The sequence below is a fragment of the Gadus morhua genome, chromosome 12 (assembly GCF_902167405.1).
Source record: "Gadus morhua chromosome 12, gadMor3.0, whole genome shotgun sequence".
Taxonomy (NCBI): Eukaryota; Metazoa; Chordata; class Actinopteri; order Gadiformes; family Gadidae; genus Gadus; species Gadus morhua.
In genome coordinates, this window is record NC_044059.1 from 5,547,848 (window position 1) to 5,568,364 (window position 20,517).

General features: G+C 43.6%; 1 protein-coding gene across 1 annotated transcript in view; it reads left to right on the forward strand.

Moving 5' to 3' along the window:
- Positions 1–1,227: 1,227 nt before the first annotated feature.
- Positions 1,228–20,517, forward strand: part of shroom2a (shroom family member 2a) — a 31,975-nt gene continuing 12,685 nt past the window's right edge. The window contains 5 exon segments of the mRNA XM_030372578.1: positions 1,228–1,673; positions 2,789–2,996; positions 9,820–9,968; positions 19,519–19,620; positions 20,225–20,347. Of these exon segments, the coding sequence (XP_030228438.1) occupies positions 2,796–2,996; positions 9,820–9,968; positions 19,519–19,620; positions 20,225–20,347 (575 nt within the window). The 5' untranslated portion in view covers positions 1,228–1,673; positions 2,789–2,795.

The window sequence follows — 20,517 nt, forward strand, 5'->3', positions numbered from 1 at the left end:
ATCCTTGATACTGTTCACTCTCTTGTATTCGTTGTGTAGTGGGGGCAGGATAGACTTCAATGTTTAGGAATCAGGGGGGTTGCACCTTGTTGTGTGTTAACAGGTATGATTGGAAGTAACTGTAAGCCCTGCCCGTGTCATGTGTTTTGATATACTGTTGATGAATTATGATGCAGGATTAAGAGAATCATTGAAGGGCTGTGGTGGTTGCTGATGCTTGGGTATCCTGTAGGAGCTTGACTCTGGTCTTTTTGGAAGATGCAACTGATCTTTCTATGTACTTCAACAAGGTCTATCTTTGTGTATATTTTATTATTTTTAAGCTCAGCAATGCAGCAACTGTATTGTCAAGGGAAATCCCATACTCACTGTTGAAAGGGTTAGATTTGTCGTTGTGTGTCATTGAAACCCATCCATGTTGTACTGCAACGCCAACGATGGAGTTCTATCGGTTTAATATACTTAATTTGCTATCATGTTAATACTGGATAAGAGCAATGTAAAGGGGTGAGGTCTGTTAAGCTTTTTTTTTTTCCGAGAACAAACTTTTCTTGCTCTTTTTGGAATTCGCCCTGAATTGTATGGGGACCAAATGAACCTTTTTGCGGGTTAAACGTTAACAATGACGTCATATGAAATCTGTTATAATGCAATGTGAGTACTACATCAATTATTCCATCAATCTTTCGTTCTTCGATAGTCTTGTAACAGGTGGACATATCATATGACAGAACAATAAAAAACTGAAGTGCTATCTGGGGTCAAACCAGAGAACAAGTCTGATATGTTTGAGGTTCCCACTGCAAGTAAACTCCGATCAAAACTTTTAAGAAAGGTACTTATTACAACCACATTTATTTGCCCTTTCTAGCAGATGAGGAGGTAAAGCATCGGTTGTAGCCTATTATCGTTCTCAGAGTAGCTAATGCTGTTTCTCTCGGTTTCTTCCTTATTACATCCAAGGTTGTCTGGCTTCTCTCAGGAGTAACACCATATCGTTGTGTATTTCAAGCCATGTTCCCAATTTTTTTTGGGGAACATGGTTTGGAATATATGTGTCTGAGTAGAAATAGTCGGATCGTTTTTATAATTTCTTCTACTCGGACGTTTCAGACCAACTTCCGCGAAACTTTCAATTGGGCCTTTAGGCGACCCTTACAGACAGCGTTGTCATAGAAACACGCGTTCATCCTTTCTTTCTTGTTGTCCACTATTCTTTACCGCTATCACACTTTTAAATGATAGGAAAGTTGGGATTTTCTGTCTGTTTACCTCACTCGAACTACGTAAAGTGTAAATAACATAACAGTTACAGTTCAGTCCGTAACCAAACAAAGAAACAAGCTGGGTCGAGCGGTGGGACGGTAGATGGCACACTTGCGCTCCAGTTACCTGCGCTATCCTTATGTTGTCCCTGGAGTTAGTTAGCACCATTTGCTAATTTAAACTCGCCTCTCTGTTGTCATTGTTGTGTACCAGGCGGACCCCAGCCTAAAGTTTTCCATAGAAAATCACGAGCAGCAAAACTCACCTCGATCGGATTCGCGAAAAGTGCGAGCCCAAGTAACTTAATGTAATAGAATGAATAATGCGTACAACTGAACGGAGAAGAAAGCTACTTGCCATCGCGTCGAGGGAAGCTTCTTCAGTTGATCATCCACTCGTATCTGCAGGTAAGGCTATCGCTTTAGGACCCACAAATGTTAGTCGATACAGGTCTAAAGTACCCGTGCCAGCCAGCCAGAGTGATTACTGTAATAGGCAATATATGGTTCATATTTTGAGTAAAAATTTCCCAAAGCTAATATACGTTGCCATTAAAAGTCATCTATACATGTTTGACAACACACAGTCGACTAGTTTCCATTTGAACAGTCGTCATCATGTAATGTTCTCACACACTAGGGCATTCAGTTAGTAGTTTAGTAGTTAGACAACAGGTGTTAGATGCTCAATAGTGTGTGTTCATAGTGTGTACTGTTAGCTAAGCCGCTTTTCACATTGAACATGTAAGAATTCAGGGAGGAGAGGTCTCTGTCGGCTTAATAAGGTAGTCCTTATTTGATATTTTAACATGGGGCTTTCAATTCGGTTTGAGGGATAAACTGCCTTTTTTTATTTCTAAAATGAGTACCAAGTATTTTGCACAAACATCGCGAGTCCTAGGACCTTACAACAGTCATCTGGATGTCAAAGTCAGATATCGTATTTCACGATCAGTCAATATGATAGTACCGTTGTTGACTCTTAAAGTATACATTCATAATGTAAGGTCATAATACATTCGAGTCGTTTCTGCCAAATGGCCATTTAATCACTAGCGAAAGATGTAAAACAAGCAACTATGTATCGTGTTTCATCCCCAGCGCCACGATGTATGTTTAGTTTGATGTAGAATCACTCCTAAACCTTATGTTATCAATTGTAATGGCTCTAGATGAAAGTGTCACATGAATTTTTAAGGAAATATAAATGCCCAGGATGTTACAGGATGTTTACGGGCCCTTTCTAAAATCGGACCAGCTTTTTATCTTCTCTTTATTACTTGGTTACGACATTTAATTGTGACTTGACTCGTTTAACACGGAATGCTCCTATTCATGGTTTAACAGTCCTCTGGTGTTCTGTCTGACAACTTAAATATGTAAAAAGATTAGCAGTTGAACTTCTTTCGGAAGGTACACTGATGCTTAATGGAAGAGAAACCATTCACCATTCAGGTTTGCAGTATTGCATGGTGTTACATTTAATCAAAACACATTTCTGACTCACTCTTTCTTAATCCCAGCAGCAGCATGGAGGCCAGAGGCTGTAGAACTGATGTGTATTATGTGGAGGAGCGACGCCCGCTACACACGCGGCCAGGGGAGCTGAACCAGAGGGCCAGGGAGGACGGAGGGTGGAGGCTGTTGGAGGTGCTTCTCTCTGGGGGAGCACCATGGGGTTTCACTCTGCGAGGAGGTCGAGAGCACCAGGAACCATTGCTCATCACCAAGGTACACGGTCATGGCAAAAAACAGTGCCTTTAGAACTCCCCGAGACTCTCATAGTGGCAATGATATATCATTTGGGGTTGGCGACGTGTATAAGGTGAGAAGAGACAGACAGACGTTGGACCTGTAGGGTGATCATTGTGGCGCTATTTGGTGTCACGGCCATGTCTCTTGAATCCCTAATGTCCCTGTTTCCTCATACAAAGATTGGTTTGGAACAATGCGGTTGCAACTGAACAGCAGCAGCGTTTTTGCTCCATTAGACATGACATAATCCCAAGCTAGGTTTAAATCCTACTGCACTAATACTAGGTGCACTATTAGATACACTGTGTACAGTTCTCCAATTGCCTGTCCCCGTGCACACGGCCACATAAGACTGTAATGTGAGGATGTGATTGGATAGTGTGAGTATCCTGTTTGTGGTGTTTCCCCGGTCAAGAGGAGGTCTTCCTGAAATGTGAGAGCAACAGAACCAAAGTGTTGTATTATAGTTAGACCCGGCCGGATGTTCATCATACATCTGAGAGGTGACATTCAACTGTACTTCTTCTGTACTCCTGTATTCAAATTTACTGCTTCTATAGTATTGCATTCTAGAGCCTAGCCTAGAGTCTCTGATTCTTTAGCACTGTATTCTGCTTGTAGTACAATACAGCTCGTAGGATAGTTTAATCTACAGTGCCGCTTGAAATCTGCACCTAAAAAGGTATTAATGAAATACAACCTGTGGGCTTTCATTCTTCGAAAACCATTTTAACGTAGCTTTTATAGCTATTCAGATCTGGGTTGACTTCATAGGGCTGGAAAGTGTCCATCTATCACACATTATAATACTGAAAAAACACCAGAGAGGTCAGAGTTGTCCAACAAGTCGCTGTGTGCCAAACCCCATTGGTATAGCCACTAAACCGCAGTCCTTCACTCCTTACTCGCATGTTGGTTTATTGGAGTTGGGAAATGGTGCTGCAGATTTAAGGCAGCGCGATGATGACATGACTAACAGAGCCAACAACATAATGTTTCAAACAATGTTAGGGAATGTTCAACCACATACACCTTCTCAATTAGATCCCAGTTAGTCTGAGACATAACAGCAAATTAAAACATTTAAACAGGATTTCTGTTTCAATGTATTGTCCACGGTTGCCTTTAAAGAAACTCCACTACACAATGTCATGTGGGCCATAAATGTAGGGAAGTAAAATTTATGTGCCATTCGTAAAAAGCCCAAGCATACATCTCCGTGTTGCTCTTTCATGCGGGCTCTATAGCTGTTTCGAGGAGTGATGTGTGTACCTCCGTGCCTCAGAGCCGTTGAAGAGAATGTCTGATCTCTGTCACACCATATTAGGGTAACGGATCCGAAACCTCACATACCCACTGGCTGCTTAATGATTTACCGGAGACCTTGCTAGTTATTTTTTGCAAGGTAGAAAACCACCATATGTTTCTACGGAGAAACTATTTCTCTATCGACCCAACTGGGTCCAAAGTCTAACTCAACCCTAGTCTGCCGAAACTGGGGAACTCGTGGCATTATCAAGATTTGGAGCTTCAGAGTCAACCCCTCACTATACTGTAGAATTTAGAAGCATTTGATCCAAATTAGTTGAAGGTCTTTGAGTTGAACTTCTATTCTGTAAGATTCAAGGGTCCTACCACTGGAATATGTCGCCAAAGCCATGCCACTACTTCTGCTGTTTTTATTTAATATTAGCAATGTTTTAAACTACTACTGCTATTTTAGTCTAGTATTGCCAGTGTCGCAAACTACTACTTCTACTTGAGTTTAATATTGCCAGTGTTGCAACTACTGCTGACTGGCAGAGCTTCTCCACGGGCGCTGGAAAATCAAAACTCCAACGACTGCATCTCTGGGTAAGATGTTTGCCCCTCCTTTATGTTCAGATTCAGTGCCTAAAAACCTTTTTTTTTATGTAGACATATCTTTGTTGTTAACATATCTTCAATACTAAACAGCCCTTTTGGTTTGACAAGTGACTTCTTGATAGCACTGCAAATGTTTAACCAATTTGAGATTAAACGTTAGGCTTCACAAATGATTGTCAGATTGACTCAAAATGCACCAGTGTATTTGCCACCACTCATGTTTATGATAGTTGGCCCCCTGCAACGCATTCTGTTTTATTGTCTCTTCGCCTCTCTCTCTCTCTCTCTCTCTCTCTCTCTCTACTCTCTACTCTCTACTCTCTACTCTCTACTCTCTACTCTCTCCAAAGCTCAGTGGGTTAACGGAGAGTTTGAAGGTGACTCGTGGTGCCAGGGCCAGTCTGGAATGCTTCTTGTCTGACTGCTGAATTATCCCTGACATCCTGGAGCCCGGTGGAATGACCTGAAGGGATAGAGTTAGGCTTGCTGGGGATGAGTGCATGTTGGAGTGGACAACAGTTTTCGTAGCCTTTTGATTTATGTGGTTTCTCGGCTGAATTATGGGTTCAGAGTAGATAAAGACCCAGGCGTAACCTCGCCCGCAGTCTCAATGTCTGTGTTGTCTAGTGGTGTTATGAAGAGCGGCTCATGAAAGAGCTTCTCCGAGTTCTTTAATTCACAGTGCTAGTGTTCTCAGTTGGTCAAGTAGAATCACCACATCCTTTGTTTTTAAACACCCAAGTCATTTCTTGCCCTTACTAGTTCCAATGGCTCTGGAGTGTTGAGACGGTGGATAGTTCCCCCTTCCCTTCACACCCTGTTGGCATTTCTGTCTCCATTGTAAACATCCCCAATGGTCTGAAGGTGTTTAAAGCGGTATCGAGGTCCATTTAGTTCCTTCTCCCGAGCCTCTGTTTGCACGTCCCTGTCGGCCGCGACGGGAAGATGGATGTCGTTCTTTAGTGGCCCAGGGTGGACCTTAAATTACAGGCTCTGTTAGCTATTTTCTCTGGTTTATGGCTCTTCTCGAATACTTAAATTAAAGATAATAAAGAGAGGGGCCAGGAGATTGGGGCAGCTCGAATGCCGTTAAGGGAAGAAAAAAGATAATCTGGATCTAATTTAAATTCTTAACATTCCTCTCATTGCTCGAGTTTTACCAAAGGTCTTCACAGACTTTGTTTAAATCCGCGTCTCAATAAACCTAAATAATCCAGTTTTACTCGACGCAGCTGGGCATGCACCATGTACATACGCTCCCTAGAGTCGTGTCGCATTCTTTGTGGGGAAAAACATTAGTTATGTATTCTATTGAAGCAGTGTTTTTTAAGCTGTGTTCGTACATGCTCTGAAACATCAGCAGGTAAACTGGTTTGGTCCATTAATGGAACCTTTGTGGTAAATGTTGAGGGTGGCGTTATTATGACTATCTTTGATTGGGAAAATCTTTGGTACGGAGATGAATCACCAAACGCCTCCATTTAGTGTGTTGGCTTTTGGATTTAGCGAGTTTTTCTGCCTGTTGGAAAACAGGTTGCAGAGGTAGAGACCAAAACCTGCCTGTTTTTGTTTCTGATGGTTCTGAGGCCTAGACCTTCGAGTGTCTTCTATCCAACCTTGTGTATATGACAGGACTTGGTGGAGGAAGCCAGTTTACCTCTGTACCTTGCCATGGAGCATTGTAGACGGGACAGTAATGACAGACGTATAACTAGATACTTGATACTGATCAGTCTGGCGATGGCAGCTATTTTGCAACGCTTTGCTTGAATAGTCACTTCGGTCACGTTTTTTTTTCTTAAAAATGACCTTGCCAGTTGGTTTGCTGCCAACTGATTCCAGAGGGAGCACACAGTGCAAACACACTCTTCCTGCGGCCGTTTCTGTAGCTGGGGTACCATTTATGGCATTACAGTTGAATCCAACTGATCCATCCAATGAATTAAACATTAGACCCAGGATTAGCATATCCCAAACTTCCTATCAAGGCAATGATAGAAAGTACTTAATTCAAGCCAGTACGGCCTGGTCAAACTTGGGCCTTCTTTAAAAAAGAAGGCACCATTCTCAGTGCTATCAAGGCTCGGTCAGCGTGGCATACAGGACGTCTGTCAGCAGAAAAGACAAACCCCCACCACCTCAGTCGCCCACCACATCCTTCCCACCAGGTCCCCGGGAGAGACAACAGGCTATTCTGGAGCCCACTGAGGAAGTCAGGACGGTTTGGTTTGGAGTGATAGCACCTGGAGGAAGCCAGCCAGGGCCGAAGAAGCACAGACCATGCTGTGTATCGTTGCCGCGGCTGCGTGCTTGGATTGTCCATGGGGATTATGTGTTTCTTTGCGGTGACAACACATTCCTCCGTCCTGTATTGTTGTCCTTGCATGTTATTCTGTTGTCGTTGCATGTAGCGTCTACCTCTGTGGAGGAGACGCTACAAAACACACGCTGCCCTGTGAGGCGTTACTAGTAGCCTAGTAGGGAATATGAAGAGTTTCTTGATACATGCTATTTGTGGATCGAACCTTGCAGTACATTTCGGTGTTGATAATGTAATATCATAATATGATGACAGAATAAGCACATCCTGATTAGATGCGGACATATAAAGCTAATAAGACATATCTCTCTCCTTGTTATAGCTAGGGTCTTGTAATGCACATTACTTCTTCAGGACTTGAATACGTTAAACATCCTTATTTTACCTCCCTTAAGAATAAGTAGGAAGTTTGCGTGTTTGACCCTGGAAAGATCTAGCTTGCTGAGATAGAAGTAGATAAAAGTTAGACCAGGGTCTGAGAGACTGGGGTTTAGCTGATCCAAATACCGGTCTGCAGTGAGCGAGGGACCCATACGAGGTAGTCGTCTGCAGTGAACAACCTATACGATTTAATGGCCAAACGTGAGGGACATGTACGTGAAAACATACCTCTGAGGTTAAGTCATGCAGGTTGATAATCAGCTGCAGAGTTTGGCCCAAGTTGTATTCTGCCAAGTATGCCCTTGAAGTCTCTCTGTCTCTCTCTCTCTCTCTCCCCCCCCTGTTTTAAGCCAGGTCCTCTAGTCCACACTCAGAGAGAGAGAGAGAGAGAGTATGTGTGTTTGAAGGTGTGTGTGTCTGTGTGTGTGTGTGGGGGGGGGGGTCTTCCTGTACCCCTTTTACCTTAAAGGGGCAATTTCTCCTCAAAATACGAAGACATATTTTTCTACTTAACCCCTAACAGATTTGGATGCCTTGTCAACTAACGTTTATTGATGTCTTGCTTATTTTAAAGGCCCATAAGTATTTTACTGATGCTTCACATAATATTACTATAAAATTGTAGACCAAACATAGTATATGCCGTGAAATGTATATATATTTTATGCATTCATCGTTTTTTGTGTTTTGTGTTGCACCATATTCTATGATTTCAACTAATGATGCACGCATACAAAATGTGTTATTCAAGGTGCACTATCACGTGGTTTGCTGCCTTGTTTCAATGATCCAAGCATAAAGCAGTTTGTTTTCACACTGTGGCATTGGCTTTGACCAAGTGCTTCTAAAAAAATGTTTAGAGCTACCGGACATGTTCTTAAGGAAAAGACTCACCTGTTTAACCTGAGCAAACACGGCCCAGGGCTTTAAACACGGTTAACGAATCAAGATTACGCTAAATTATGAGCAGCATGACTTATTTCACTTGCACAACCTGCACTGGCCTGCCCATGAATGGGATGTTATTGATTTACATCCGTCTCTTGTAAAAAACGTCCTTCTTTCCTGTACTGTGAGTTTTATTAGTACAGTATATTTGCATTTAATAAGCTACCATGCTGGTCATTTAAAGCATCTCACGGATCTCACTAATGCAGTGGGATTAGTTAAGATTTCAATAGAGAGGTGCTCAACACGTTATTAGTCTCTTAAAAAATAATACATTGATCCGTTAAGCCAGTCTTTGTTGCTGAGTTTCCACCTTTTGTAGGTACAGTTTGTGACAGTGTAAGGTAGGATTGAATAATAAGCCTCAACAACATATAATAACACCCATAGTTATTTTGTTTTATTGTGTTTTATTACATTGTAAATGTTGTGATCACCTGTGGTATCTATCTTACCTGTGCAGTATCTCACCTGTTGTATTTAACCACATTGTAAATGTTGTGATCACCTGTGTATATTTGTCTTACCTGTGCAGTATCTCACCTGTTGAGTTTAAACACCTTGGTACTGTTATGGGCGCTGTGTTTGATCCATACCAGATCACCTGCTCTGTCTCCCACCTGTGCAGTATCTCACATTATGTATAATACCTCCTTAAGTGATGTGGTCCACCAGCTCACCTGTATAGCATCTTACCTGTTGGCTTTGACCTCCTGTGGTGCTGTGGTCCACCTGATCACCTGTGTAGTATCTTACCTGTTGGCTTTGACCTCCTGTCGTGCTGTGGTCCACCTGATCACCTGTGTAGTATCTTACCTGTTGGCTTTGACCTCCTGTCGTGCTGTGGTCCACCTGATCACCTGTGTAGTACCTTACCTTTTGGCTTTGACCTCCTGTCGTGCTGTGGTCCACCTGATCAACTGTGAGGTATCTTAATTGTTGGGTTTGACCTCCAGTCGTTCTGTGGTCCACCTGATCACCTGTGTAGTATCTTAACTGTTGGGTTTGACCTCCAGTCGTTCTGTGGTCCACCTGATCACCTGTGTAGTATCTTAACTGTTGGGTTTGACCTCCAGTCGTTCTGTGGTCCACCTGATCACCTGTGTAGTATCTTAACTGTTGGGTTTGACCTCCAGTCGTTCTGTGGTCCACCTGATCACCTGTGTAGTATCTTAACTGTTGGGTTTGACCTCCAGTCGTTCTGTGGTCCACCTGATCACCTGTGTAGTATCTTAACTGTTGGGTTTGAGCTCCTGTCGTTTGCTTATTTTTGTGGTTCTCCAGGTGGAAGAGGGAAGCCAAGCCGCAGTTGTTGGTCTCCAGGTGGGGGACGAGCTGGTCAACATCAACGAGATTCCCCTGAGCGGCTACAGACAGGAGGCCATCTGTCTGGTGAAGAGCTCCCACAAGACTCTCAGTCTGGTGGTGAAAAGGTACGTTCCCACCCAGTGCGGCTAACCTGCCTGTGGCGTGTCCCAACCCTGTAGCTTCTGCTGCTCCTAAGCGCAAAGCCGAATGTTCACTTTTGAACTAGACGTGAGTCCTATTTCAAGCAAGTTGAGAAATACAGCGATGCCTCATTTCCGCTCCTGGTTGCTTTGCTCCACTACAATAAATATGATTCTTGTTATTTTTTGTTTTGTCCTACAAATATGAGGTGAAAATTCTGTCCACTGAGGCGCCACCACATCCTAAGCATCATCATGGTCACGTATCCTAACTAACCATGGTTACCGTGTCTCTTCTCTGTCTGTGCTGGATGGGATAACCTGGGATGGGATAACCACAGGTAGTTGGTGGGCTCTGTTCTTCTGGAGTTTCTCCTGGTTAGAGTTGAGGAGAGGGGGTTGGTGTAGAGAGTGAAAGTTCTGGTAGACGTTCTCTCCTGAGGTAGTTACAGTAGAGAACTGTTTACAGTAGAGAGCTGGCTTGAGGTTAGGGGTGGTTGGAGGAGATCTTCTTTCTGTAGAGAGCTTGTTGAAGTTTAGTGGAGAGGTGATTGCAGTGGAAGAAAGGGCGCTGCAGTAACCTGATAGGTTGTTATTGAAGTAGAGAGGGAAATTAAGGATGGTTTGTGATGTAATTTAGATCTCATCTGAAGTGACGTAACTTCCATTGTACTTTCTTATCTCTCTCCTGTTGCAATGCATCCATACCTACAAGAGCATCTAGTTCTCGCTCTAGCCCTAGCAACAAACATCTTGTTTCTTGTATGATGCATTATTGAGTTGCTGAGCAAAACAGCCTCATGAATGAATTGTAAATGTCTGAAATTAATTTATTATATAAGGTTGAGTTTATGTTGTGTTACTATCAGTATTATTAGGGAGGTCACTGTATTCATAAACAGCACGAGTGAATCTGTCTTATCACAATGCAGTGTCCGTATCACTATTCATTACCCGCACAATCACAAACAGTTCCTCAACCGAGACCCAAGCCCTGCCCCTTATTAAAAAGGGCTCATTGTGTGTGAGACATAGAGTTCTTTATCTCTCCCCGGTGCTTGGATTTGTTCCTGTATTGTATCATATCATAACGTAAGCCCTGAGCAAATACTGCCGTACAAGGAAGTCCAGTCGAAGCTCGCATGCCCCAAAGCGCTGGCTGTGCGTCTAGCTGGCTGTGTCTAGCTGGCCCGGGCTGTGCGTCTAGCTGGCTAGTTTTCTGCACAATAGACACCCTGCTGTGGAATTCTACATCCACTCCACACTCTGTAACTTGTAATGTATGTAAGCAGCAGCGTGTGGTTCTTTAAGAGCCATGTGCTGCTCAAGCATGCACGGTACGTGTGTTTTTTGTTCAGTGGAAACACAAAGAATGTGTGAGCCAAAAAAGATAAACAATGTGTTTCGTATTAGGCCGTCAATGACTCAATATGTATACAGTATAATGTATGGGGTGCAGGGCTTTTTCCAAATTAGTTTTCCTGTGCTAAATATTTGTTTGACATGCATACTTCTTACTCGCATTTCACATTTAGCTCTTAGCTGCTAAACTTCTGTCAAACCTTTTATTTTTCAAGTTCAGATGTTGTACATTCCAGTTTACTTATTAAAAATTGACTGAGGAAGAAGCAGCATCAGCAACAGGAACTAGATGAATACAATACTTTTTTGTGTATTGGTCATAAATTAAGTTAGCGTAGTTTAAAGTTTATTATTTTGGACTTAACTGTTTCTCACTACACAAACAAAGTTAGAATCGATTAATTAAATTGTTTTCCGGTCTGCCATAGCATACACAGAACTACAGAACACTAGGGCTAGGTGATGAATCAAATTTTGATCAAGATTTCGATTTTAGTGTCAAACGATCACAAAACTATCATTGAATTTTGGATACATATCTGTAAATTTTTTTAGATCTGAACATTTTCTTTTTGACCATTTGGTGTATTTTTAAGGTGAAAGGTTCTCAGTTACAAAGTGTTTTTTGGAGAGACATGCTGAATAATTACATCATGTTTTCAAACTCAAAAATAATCGTTTTAATAGTCGTGATTTCAATATTGACCAAAATAATTGATTATGATTTTTTCCATAATCGAGCTACCCTACACTACACTAGCCTGGCTTCGCCCGCCTACCTTCTTCTGCTCAATTTTAATTTCCCTTCAGTACTACGTCTGGGTCTGCGGTATGTTAGTGGGTTTTCTCTGTACAAATTTTGTGCGTCCAATCAGCGAACAGAGGGAGTGGCTGAGAACAATGACGTTAAAAAGACAGCTCTCGTTGACGGACATCTTAACGCACGATGTTTGGTTTGTTTACAGCCTGCGCGCAACGTGATTCCCGGCCAAACGTTAGCGATTGTTTATGGCAGATCCAGAGTGGCACTGGGCAGATCCAATAGTTTTAAACTTCAACAGTCACCCGCCTTTAAGTGAGTTAACGTTTGTCAATTGAGTAGGTCCAGACTCTCTGTGCAAATGAAATGAAGTACGTGAGTCTGCTGGGACCAGGCTAACAGTACACGGCTGCCTCTCTAGTCAGGTCTTCTGGTCCGTTTCTCTGTGACTACTAAGTTCAAGGTTTGTCTGGGTTTGGACCTCAATCTGTCCATCAAACAGTCCATCCTGGCCGCCAGGGTAGACATCGGAGAGAATCAGACACATTACAGAGATACTTTTTAATCAAAGGGTACAGCTAAGAGCTGATGTAGGGACACCTGCACATCTGCTGTCTCCATGGCTCTTCTGAACTGGCACATGGGTTGCGTATAGCAACGAAGCACGTTGCTCGTAAAGCCTCGATTGCACCTTAGACAAACCCCGGGCCGAGTGGCACCTTCCAGTCATTCCGGGGCCCGTGGAGACCGAGAGATAGGGCCTCAGGTGGATGTTTACTTAGAGTCAGGAAGTCGGTTAAACCTGCTCTGGTTCCCAGGTGTGGTCTGTACAGCAGGTGAAGGTGGGCGGGGTTGAACGAACTGCGTCACCTTTTTTGCATGCGGTGACTCATGCAATATCTGTGTGGTGTGAGGTCATTTGCGAGGCAGGGGATGGAGGCGTGTAGGGAAGCAGCAATGGAGACCGAGTAGGTGTGGCTCAGCGCTTCCATGTTGACTTTCCTCTTTCTCTCTTGTTGTTATTTCTCAATAGGCTTGTAGACTCCTTTCTGCTCTGAACATGAATAATGTCTCAACATGTCACACATCTGCTTAAGTTATGCCTGGCTACAGAAGAAAGTATTTAAAAGTACTTGTTATAGTTGACCAGTGTCTTCTGACATTGTCACATATTTTTTTATTGATTCACAAGCACACAAAGTCATGAAGTACACTTGCACATGCCAACAAACAACCCTTACAAGTGAGTCTCAGAACACCCAAAGCATAGCATCCAATAAGACAGAGAATGAACCGTTCCAAAATCAATCAATACTTTAAGGTTGCTTGTCATAATTTCACGAACTTACTTAATATTTGTTGGATGTGTCATTTTTTTTTTTGGACTATTTGCACTACTGCTGCCATAAAGCAGAGCTAACTTGCTGAACTCTAGGATAAACGTGTAGCAGTTGGTTTCCCCCTACTGGTGTAGATGTGAATCAGCTCTCACCTGTCACTATCATGGGTTAGAAAACAAACTTTCCGAATAGGGTATGTTTAGTCTTTAGTGTTTTGCTTTGGTAAGAGATTCAAATTGTAATAGGGAACATGTTCGTTGCTGTGATAACGACTGCAGCATGTTAAAGTAGGCAGGGCAAATTCTAGTTCCCTTTGATCTGCTGCTTGTAGTTAAAGTAAGCCCATGTTTATGGGTAATTAGTGATGCTGCCAAGCTGTGCCTTCCTAAATATCGATGTGCTCTTAAGTGGAGGAGAATTGCATGCAGTAATCCTGTAATAAGAGAATTACACCCACTTTTTTTCCTAAAGGGGTTGCTCCATAGACGAGGTGCTATGATGTGAACTGAACTAACTGCATCAGAATGTAATTATTTTCTTAAATCCTAGATGATGTAGGTATGTCCTAGGTGTAGTAGGTAAATCCTAGATTTAGTAGGTATGTTTAAGGAGATACCTATAGATCAATGCTGTGGTTAAGTAACCCCATCAATACATTCTTGTTGTTGTGAGTACATTTATTTTAAGTGTAACAGGACCCTTATACTACTACTGCTACTTCTACTTCTAGATATACTAGGTAGGTAGATGATGTTTGTAAGGGCTTGGGCCTGTGTGTAAAAGACAACATGTGATTTCCTTCCTTTTGATGTGAAATTGGGTGTTGTGGTCGGTTCAGAGTTCCTGTCTGTCTGCCCCTGACTTGGTGACAAGCTAATAAAAACTTTGTTGAGATTATTCTAAATTTGACATAAAGTAATTAGGTTCAGTAATAAGTAATAGTAATTAATTCACAGTGAAACTGTCGATTACTTGCTTAGTAGGGACTCCTGATTACTATTTTTCATTGGTAACGTAGATAGCTCTGCCTCGAATCACACAAAAGTTTTCAAATGTAATAGGGGGCCCTATAATTGGTGGCCAAGGTTGAACACTCGCTCCTGTTGGACCCATGAGAATATCTGGATGATTTGTCGTTCCTGTTAACGTTTTGGAAAAACGTCTAAATCGTAATAGCCACTGGTTAAATGTTTAAATAACCCTTACCTAACCCTTAACATCTTCAATCCATCACAAGTTTGCTCCCAAAGGGTCCAGGGCCATGAGACTTTTGAGGCCCAAAGATGACATTGTGTAGGGTAGATAGCTCAACCTCTGTGACGTGTCAGGGTCCATTTCATTGCAGCACTTCGCCCACAGGTTTCACAGTAAGAGGGAGGTTCCTGAGTCACGGTTACTGAGGTCAAACGGTGCGTTCTGTGTTGACCTTTTGAGGCTGCGGAACAGCTTTAATTCTGTTCATTTTTCATTCTTAGTTGAGGCATGTAACGTGAATGGGACAAATTCATTCAATTAATGTTTATTAAAAAATTAAAAACAAATCAAAAAAATATATTCTGCATATAAAACTAGTAAAGAAAAGTTGTCCACTCAGTGAGAACGAGATGAGTGGTGCGTGAACCCTGGGCTCCAGACATGATCACCAGGTGTTTTGGGTCTGGCGGTAACCCGGGGCAGCCGCGGGTTTGACAGTTGGTATGCTGCTGGGCTCAGGAATGCGCCAGTCATTATCATCTTCCCACGGTTCACCTCTCTCACCCCCGTGTGACTCACCTGCCGGCTGCTGCTGCTGAAGGAAGGCCTTTGTCAGCCCGTCGGGAGCGCGCTCACCTGCTGGCGTGGCGCGGGCCGCGCGCAACCTCAGCGTTATAAAAGCGCACGGCGATTATCGCCGCAATGTGTCGTAGCACTTCAATTATGGGCGTTGGCAATGCGCCGACAAAGTGTTCCCAATTTGCGGTGGAGGGTAATCGTTTGTCCCGGATGACTAGATTGTCTAACCACCTTATTAGATGTGTTATGTAGGATTATTCAATCAAAGAAAGCACTCTGTTGCCAGTGGTTGTCTAGTATTCGACCATGGTTACAGGAAGGTGTGGTGTGGTGTCTGCCAGCGTTAGGGCTAGTGTCCAGCAGCGGAAATTACACCCTGCTTATTTATGTAGGGTTTCTACCGCAACGGCAGCCTCCAATGAACCCTTCTTGTGTCCCCTCTAAAACATATATTGATACGGCAGCCATGTGGCTTTCTCGGCAGACTACCATACTATCAGGGTGGGATTTAGGTTTTCCAGAACTGATAACCTTAAGGAACCAAAGCATATGGAATCAAACTTCATTTTGATGAAGTGTAACCTGGGTAAATAATGTATATGTAGTGGATGATCACGGCCATTTCGTTTAACCCTGCTTCTCAGTGTCCACCAGGTTAGGAGAACGCTTGTAGAATGGACTTGAGACTCTGGGATCGTTCTACCGGAACAAGTAGGCTAAGTCTAACTGCTGTGTCTCAGGACATTAACCAATATTTATCTCATACAAACATATCAAATGTCCTCGTGTTGAGCAACGGTGCTAGTATCTTATCATTCGTATGGGCCGAACAATTGATAACAGGCTACAGAATATGATGATTATTGTGCATATTCTTTTTTTATTCAGTGCATATTGAGATCCATGGCACAAGCCTCATGTCCAGATTCTGAAAATGAATCGATGAGATTACAGATTATGAAAAGGAAACCAAGAGTAACAAGAAAAAATGTAATGCATAATATTTATGCTCTGCTGCTGAAAAACATTTTCTGGGCAATACAAATCTTCTACAATATTTATTTAGATATCTTATCTCTTATGCATCCTTGAGCAGTCATTACTCAGGAAGTAACCGGGAAAAGTAGTTAGGGTTAGGGTTATGGCCTACCCATTTGCTTTTGTCTCCATAATTCTGCCCTAATCTCCCTTCCGGTCACCAGACCGGGGGTTCCAGTGCCAGAGTAGATTTAATCACAGATAAAAACACACATGGTGGGCTTTTCCCATGTACTTCAAGAACATTCTATTAGGAACGGGACCAAATGTACATTAAGCCTATACATTAAGATTCATATTATTATATTATTATTATGGATAGATGTGTATATATATATCGATCCTTGGGGAAATGATTACATTTGCTCTTCTTATCAACATTTGCTGACTATAATGGCAGAAAGCGTCCTTTATCTGCTCCTTTTGACAGGGCATATACAAGAATATCTTAACATTTGTGAAATGATGTAGCCATTGTAAACTGAATTAAACAATTCTAAAACAAAAACTAAATGTCAAAGATCACAATAATTGAAATGTATTAAAGCGCGCCCACCTTGACTACTAAGCTTTGAAATTGTGTATGTGGTTGAAACTGACCATATCACACCATATAAGTTGAATGTGCATCACCAGCTGCTGACGTGTCGCCGGGCGAATCTCTGTCACCCGTTCCCTGGTTACCGAGCGCTTTCAGCAGCCACTCTGCGCCTCGCACCCTTACAGAGATCAACCGGTTGCCATAGCGATGGTGCAAATGCATGTCTGCCTCACAAGAAGGGGAGGGAGGGAGGGAGGGAGGGGGGCGTGGGTGAGGGCTGGAAAGAGAAGAGCCTGTCGTTTAATCTCCTCATTAGCATATTGGCCCTCTCCAAGATCCAATGAGACGACACGAGGTTGGAGATTACTCCATGGGGACTGGCTGCGACACCAGCCCTCCCCCTCCCCCTCCTCCTACACATTCTGCTGGGGGTTGAGGGGGAAACTCCCACTCCATAATCCATAGGGGGGTCTCCTCTCAACCCCCGAACACCCACACTACACAAGCACAAGTTAAACTTTCAGTGAGCCTACGTGCTCACGCTTGCGCGGTGGTGGAGGCTTCAGTTCCCTGGACGGTGCTGCTGGTGCCGGCGGTGACTCGGTACCTCGTGGCTCTGTGGTTTGGGGACCCGAGGCGGGCGGACGAGTGACGTGGGGGGTCCGGCCATGCCCAGACACCTGGAGCCTGCCGGGGCCGGGGGCTCCTTTGTTTTGACCCATCAGTGAAGGGTGTGTGGAATGCAGTGGGAGCACTGGAGCACAACTGGTCTGATCCTCCACTTGATTCCTCTGGGAGTTGTGCCTTTTGGTGGCCGTACGTATCTAAAGATGGACTCTGTACTGCCGACACTGTGTTGACTTTCTTTTACGCCCGGCACGTCTTTCTTCATTTGGATGTTTGGTGAGTTTATGATCTGGATTTTATTTGGATTTACTTTAATGGATGATTTATCACTTTGGTCCAAAGCTTTGTTATTGTCTTGTTCTTGATTCCAGTTTCTGTCACAAGGTTGATCTGAAATTAGATGAAGAGGGGGGGGTGAGGGGGAAGAGATCATCACTGACATATGGTAGACGGATATGGTGTGTTTATGTGACCTTAATACTTATTTTGCTTTCCTTTGAGTTATTGAGCACAAGGCCATGCATCATTCAGGTTAAGCCACGATCAGCCAGATTTAACCACTTGCTAACAAATGCAAGTTAATCTTTTGACACAATGTAAATGTAACGCGTTACACTTTTCAATGACCATGGTCGTTCGTGGCCCTGAGAATTCCATGTGCTGCAGGTTAAACCCCTCTTTTTTTAAAGGTATTGATAGTTTTTCTAGTGTGAAGCATCCATGAGTAAGCTGTTTACTTTTGAGTGCGGCTTCGTTAGTGTTGGCCCGATTCACACAACAGTTTGAAGTGACGGGGCGAGACACAGATCAACCTCCAGAGTGCCCCCCGATCACATGCCTGCCAACCGAATCACCCCGCTTGCATATCTTTCCCTGCCCAGCTGTAGCCCTGACGATAGGCCTAATAAAACCATGCTCATTTGCATACCAATGGCCGGCTCCTTGTGGCTAATTCCTCATGGCCTACAAACATGGAGCCGCTGGAGTCCAGGAAGCCCCCAACCCTGCGTTGGCCTCTCTTTGTCGTCGTCGTCCCCCCCCCACTTTATGAAGCTTTGCTAAATCAAGCCCAATCTGAGCATTATTGTTTTTTGGGTTCTTGGTACCCTCACCCCAGTGTTGTGCTGCCAAATAACCACTCTCCATCTAAAGGGAAGCTATGTCATTCAGGGCTTTTGGCCAGGGTGTCTCAGGAGGGCACAACCTTTGACCCCATAGCTTTGTAGGGAGTCAAGGAACCGCTTTGTCCAAGTGCTGGACTCTCGGCCCTGCATTTCTATGATTTATCTTCAGTTGAAACGGCTCAAGTTAAAAGCGTGCCACAAGTCAGTACAGACTTTTAGTCAAGCTCACCCTCCAACGCGCTGAAATCGTTGAAACACTTTGACCAAATACAATTAAATAAAGTGGAGAAAAAAATCCCCATAAAAATCTTAACAACTAGACAGATCTCACCTTAGCTTTTCACCGACATCATAAACATTTAGACCACTATGGATGAAGTGGAAAGCCTTCTGTTGACCAGGCAGATTCTCTTCCTGACCAGTCAGGTGGTTAGTATGATCTTCTCTGGTTAGGTCAGGGATGAACCATGTCTGTCTGGGCCCAGAGAGGCAGACGACAGCTTGTTCCCCAGGAGCGAGGCGGATCAGCTGGTTCTGTAAGAGATCTCCCCTGTCCCTTAAGCCCCTGACCCCACACTGAGGCTACGTCCCTCCCTCCCGCCAGATGGTGCTGGCAGGGCACCATGACTCACAGAGCCCTGAGCCTTTACAATGCTGGCCTGGTTTGGGTATCCACCGGTGAACGTGCGTCAGAAATACAGTATGGGTCTAGTATGCACGGCAGCATGACCGGAGAGAGCCCACAAACATATGCTAGCTTTGACCAGTAGAGGGGGCACCTACACCACGCAAACAACAAGTCCACTAGGAAACATGTGTCTGTGAAGGATAGTATAGTTTCCTGCCTGTTTAATATCTTCATCGAACTACAGCACACTAGAAGTCCTCTATGTCCAGTGATCTTCTCATGTTGTCTGTGTGAAAGTCCGGCCAATGTTCTTAGCCTCTGTGTTCCTCCCCTTGCCAGCAGGACTGTGAACATGGTGGATATTGTAGCTAACAAAATGCCGTCAGAGAATGACGTTCATGTGGCGAGGAACTTCCTCACCAAGATATTACGGAGCTCCATGAGGTACGGCTCGGCGTGTCCGTCAGTAGTAGTTAGTGATACCAGCAGCTGCCCATTCCATGCTCACCTGTGAACATGCATCTCCTCCTCTCATCCACCTCATACCATGTCTCTCCTGAATCCATAGGCCACCCCTCTTCCTCTTTTGCATTCCCGTTCGGATGATCACGTAGCTCCGCCCGTTAGCTAAAACGCTACGTCTACCGGCCGTGTAGTTTGAACTACACGTTGCTGGCCAGCGACGTGTACTTTCAGTTGCCATGTTTTTTTTATTTGTGATGTGTTTGTGTTTGTTGTGTATGTGTGTGTGTTTATTCAATTTTTTCTCAGGCTTGTAAAACTTTTGTTTTAACACTCCGTAGAAAGCATTGTTTTAAATCTATGAGCATAATGTGAAGTTAAACTGTTCAGCAAGTTGGCCAATTTAGATCTAAACAGAAGGAACACATTATCTTCTGACTGTTGTTTTTAGAGGAGTTGGTTTGGTAGAGTTTAAGCTGTGGTGGTTAACTTTCTGAAGCGCATGGATGAACATCTAGAGCAAACCGTTCCCATTTTCCATGAGGGGTGGGCCGCTAATCCAGCTGTGCTTCACCCTTTCCTTCAGGAGGAACGAGCCAATGAGCAGGCCCCACTCCTGGCATGCCACCAAGTTCACCGAGAGCCAATCGGAGACTGCCAAAACACAGGCCCCTCCCACTGCAGTGTGGCACACACAATATGATGCAAGGTAACAGCAACAATTGTTATACATCCAAATCCTCCAAGTTTGGACATTGTATTCAATACCTTAATGATATTCCATACATAGTACCATATTGTTATTTAGGTATATTTATTTGTAAAAGTAGGATTTGAAGTGCGATCGAAGTTTGGATAATTACAAAGAATTATGTTTAT